This window comes from Pistacia vera, unplaced genomic scaffold (assembly GCF_008641045.1).
Source record: "Pistacia vera cultivar Batoury unplaced genomic scaffold, PisVer_v2 Contig320, whole genome shotgun sequence".
Lineage (NCBI taxonomy): Eukaryota > Viridiplantae > Streptophyta > Magnoliopsida > Sapindales > Anacardiaceae > Pistacia > Pistacia vera.
This window is the reverse complement of record NW_022196136.1, coordinates 3,661,778-3,665,941: the sequence shown is the minus strand read 5'-3', so window position 1 is coordinate 3,665,941 and position 4,164 is coordinate 3,661,778. Positions and strand designations below refer to the sequence as shown.

Below are 4,164 nucleotides of genomic sequence, written 5' to 3'. Positions count from 1 at the left end.
GCATCACTCATAACTTTTACCCCCTATCAAGTTCATCAGTATCCCCTATTACTAAACACACATCTATTATATTTAAAAAAAAAAAAAAAAAAAAAAATTCCCTTTAAACCTCGTTTAATTAGGTTTTTGGTTTATATCTCTTTACCTTAATTTCAAACTTAATTATATATGTTTTTTTTTGTTTATGCCCCTTTTCTCCAATTTCGAATAAAATAAAAGTATATTTAAAAATTATTAAATATTTCCACTAATTATCGTTAATGTTAAAATTGTCAAAGAAAAAAATATTTAAAAGTGGGACATTGATGAATTCGATGGGCTTAAAAATCACTTCCGTTAATATTATTCATGCATAGAGTATAAAACCAGGGTGGCAGCATTTCAGAACACAAAAATAAATCAATTTCTCATCTCTTTTTCATTCAAGTACAATCTCTGATTTCTGAGTACTGGTTCCAAGATACAACAGATGGCTTCAGGAGGGCACTCGACAATGGCTGTAACACATCATCAGCAACAGGAGGTGGGACTGGTTGGGTGTGAAATTGTTTCCAGCGTCTTGGGGCAGTTGGAGACAACCATTACGCCAGAGAATGACCTAGAAGGAAGACTTCCTGAGGGTGCCAAAAACGAACTGAAAAAACTTCGTGACAATCTGCAAGAAATTCGAGATGTGCTGGCTGATGCAGAGCAAAAACAAGGGAAGGAGAAACCTCTGAGATCATGGTTGAACAAGCTCAAAATTACGTGCTATGACTTGGAAGATGCTTTGGATGAGTGGAACATTGCTGTCTCGAAAATGCAAGTCCCGGGCGCTGATCTGAATGCTTTTATTCGTAGGAAAGAGAAGGTATGTTTTATGTTGCCCTCCTCTTGCATTTGTTTCAATGGTGTCAGTATACATGGTGACTTTGCTCGGAAGATTAAAGAACTAAGTGAAATAATAGATGATATTAACAAAGATAAAAAAAAATTTAGCCTTAAAGACATTGGGAGGAGTGATGAGAAAATAGAGAGTGTTAGTAGCTCCTTTGATGATGTGTCTGAGATATGTTTTCGAGAAAATGAGAAGAAGAGATTAGTGGGTAAGTTGTGTGAGAGTGATGTTAAAAGAAAACATCCCCATATCATATCAGTTGTAGGGCCGAAAGGAGTCGGAAAAACAACTCTGGCTCAATTTGCCTACAATGATAATATGGTGATAAGTTATTTTGATAAAAGAATATGGGTGCGTGTTTCTGACCCTTTTGATGAGCTTAAGATAGCTAAGTCTATCATTAATGCTCTGAAATGGGTAGTCTTTAATGTTGTTGAAATTGGGTCTCTTTTGCAATGGATTAGTCTATCTGTTGTGGGAAAGAAATGTCTTCTTGTTTTAGATGGTATGTCCGTAGAAGACTATAAAAAATGGGAGCCATTTTATCGTTGTCTGAAGAATGGTTTACCTGGTACTAAGATTTTAATTACCACTCGAAAGGAGACAATAGCTCCTATGGTCGAATCAAAAGATGTTGTCCACGTTGAGAAATTGCGTGGAGAGGGATGTTTGATGTTGTTAAAACATTTAGCATTTTTTGATAGGTCTCCTGAGGATTGGGTAGAAGACATAGGTGAGAAAATTGCAGATAAGTGTAAGGGCTTGCCTTTTGCTGTAAAGATTATTGGGAGTCTCTTACGCTTTAAAAATACCAAAGAGCAATGGCAGAGAATCTTAGGAAGTTATGTATGGGAACTAAAAGAGTTTGAGGCGAAAGATCATTTTCTATTTCTGTTTTTGAGTTATAGTGATTTGCCCACAATGTTAAAACTATGTTTCTCATACTGTGCTATCTTTCCGAAAGAGTACAATATGAGCAAAGATCAATTGATTAAATTGTGGATGGCTCAAGGTTATCTTGGTTTAAGAAAAGACGAAGAAATGGAGATAAATGGTCAAAAGTATTTTGACTACTTAGTAAGACTATCTTTCTTCGATGTGTTTAAAAAAGATCATGATGGCACTATTTTATGTCATAAAATGCATGATATAGTGCATGAATTCGCTCAGTTTATCAGTAAATTTGAGTGTTTAGCCACCGAAGTCAGTGGTCTTAAAGATCCATCCTCAAACACTGCTCACCAAGAAGTTCACCATTTAATGTTAATGGTGAGGGAAGGAGCTCCACTTCCTAAATCCTTATGTGATGTCAAAAAGTTGCGAAGCCTCATAATTCTGGGTAGAGTTACAGACCTCTCATTGCTTCGTAATGACCCATTAAAGTTATTTGATCAACAGATACCTTTAAGGGCATTAGATCTCAGTGCAAAGCGGCAGTATGCGAATTCAGTTAAAGAGATTCCAAGAGAGATAGGAAAATTATCACATTTGAGATATCTTAATTTGTCCCTTTTAAATTTTGAAGAATTGCCTGAGACATTGTGTGAGTTATATGCTTTGCAAACTTTAGAGCTGAGTTGGTGTACCGAACTCAAGAAGTTACCTCAGGGGATTGGAAAGTTAATCAACTTGAGGCATCTAGTAAACAATGGAACTTCACTAGAGTACATGCCAAAAGGAATCGAGAAATTAACTTGCCTTCAGACCTTAAGTGAGTTCTTTTTGGGTGGTGGCGGTGGCAGCGGCGAAGCATGCACCCTAGAGTGTCTGGAAAACTTGAACCACCTCAGAGGGTCTCTCAGTTTAAAAAGGTTGGGAAATGTGAAAGATGTGAATGAAGCCAAGAAAGCAAAACTGAAGACAAAGAAAAACCTCCTCTCTTTGCATCTAAATTTTGAAAAGGAGGAAAAAAAGAAGGTGAATCAGGAAGAAGAAGAGAAGAGGATCGATAGTGACAAAAACATTCTTGTAGCCTTGCAACCACCTTTTGATATAGAGGGGTTGGAGATTCGAGGATACAGAGGCCGTGACATTTCTCTTGATTGGATCCTGCCATTAACCAGATTGAGGATGTTGAATCTCCATGATTGCATAAAGTCTGAGCATTTACCTGCTTTGGGAAGACTGCCATCCCTTGAATCACTCTCTATATGGAATATGCAGAGTGTGAAACGAGTTGGAAATGAATTTCTGGGAATCGTAATTGGCAACACATTTGATATTGTCTTTCCGAAACTGGTTTCGCTCAAGTTTGTTGACATGGAAGAATGGGAAGAATGGGATCGAATGCTTATAGCTGTATGGGAAGACTCGATAATCATGCCATGTCTTCGCTCGCTATCATTTGTACATTGTCCGAAATTAAGGAAAATACCAGAGCGCATTCTGCAGAAGACAACTTTGGAGGAATTGAATATCAATTACTGTTCTATTCTAAAACAATGTTACAGCCTGAGGACTGGAGAGGACTGGCACAAGATCTCTCACATCCCCAATATCATGATTGATTTCGCATATGAGCAAAGAAACGGCCATGGGATTTTCAAATAGCAACTGACGTTGTGACAGACTTACAGGTAAATGCATAAGTATGATTCCAAGAATTAATCCGGTAAAATGTTTAATATATTTTTGCTATATGTATGTCCACCTACTAAACAATTTTGTTTCTCCATTTTGCAGGCATCAGTAGAAAATTGTGCTATAAATGTCAACTTCTTTTGAATCTGATCTTTACAGCCCAGTTAAAGCAGAGACTTCTTGAACTATAATAGGCCATCATCATCAATAAGCAAAGGTGATTGCCCTTAAGCATTTTATATAATCTTCTGTCCATATTTCTCTGTGTTTGCTAGTTATCACAATTTCATTTTATTGATCTCAGAGGCACAGTAATTTCTTGCTGCACTGGGGTTAATGTCTTTCAACAACATTAGTTACTCATCAGAGCTCTGGTTTGTTTTCTTTTTCTTCGGTAAATAAAAAATAGGTAAAATAGTACTAGACGTTTATGTGCTTTAGCTACCCATTTGTGGGTAGCCTAGATGATTCGGGCGAATTGGAGATAGTGTGGATAGGCGTACGGTCTCAGGTCCGATTCCCCATTTAAGCATTCATGATTTAAGTAGGGGACCGTGGTGGTGGGTTGTTGCGCTAGTCTCTCCTGAGGATTAGTCGAAGTATGTATAAGTTGAAAGTGTATGCGCTTTAGCTGATCCTTATACTCTTTTGAGTTACTATACTTGATCAGAATGTTTTACTCATTTCTGGAATTTTGTTGTTTCTTA

At 37.2% G+C, this 4,164-nt stretch overlaps 2 protein-coding genes across 2 annotated transcripts; both read left to right on the top strand.

The window, feature by feature from the left end:
• Nucleotides 1–469: 469 nt before the first annotated feature.
• Nucleotides 470–1,853, top strand: LOC116136854 (putative disease resistance protein RGA3). The gene is made up of 2 exons (XM_031422521.1): nt 470–1,723; nt 1,842–1,853. Exons 1-2 carry the CDS (start codon nt 470–472, stop codon nt 1,851–1,853), a joined length of 1,266 nt encoding a protein of 421 aa, XP_031278381.1.
• Nucleotides 1,854–1,901: 48 nt separating this feature from the next.
• On the top strand, nt 1,902–3,675 carry LOC116136832 (putative disease resistance protein At3g14460). Its single transcript, XM_031422501.1, has 2 exons — nt 1,902–3,453; nt 3,560–3,675. Exon 1 carries the CDS (start codon nt 1,919–1,921, stop codon nt 3,425–3,427), a length of 1,509 nt encoding a protein of 502 aa, XP_031278361.1. The 5' UTR covers nt 1,902–1,918; the 3' UTR covers nt 3,428–3,453; nt 3,560–3,675.
• The last annotated feature ends 489 nt before the right edge of the window (nt 3,676–4,164 follow it).

What these genes read in the sequence shown, in the direction of transcription:
- LOC116136854 (XM_031422521.1), top strand. Translation starts at nt 470, where the DNA reads ATGGCTTCAGGAGGGCACTCGACAATGGCTGTAACACATCATCAGCAA.
- LOC116136832 (XM_031422501.1), top strand. Translation starts at nt 1,919, where the DNA reads ATGGAGATAAATGGTCAAAAGTATTTTGACTACTTAGTAAGACTATCT.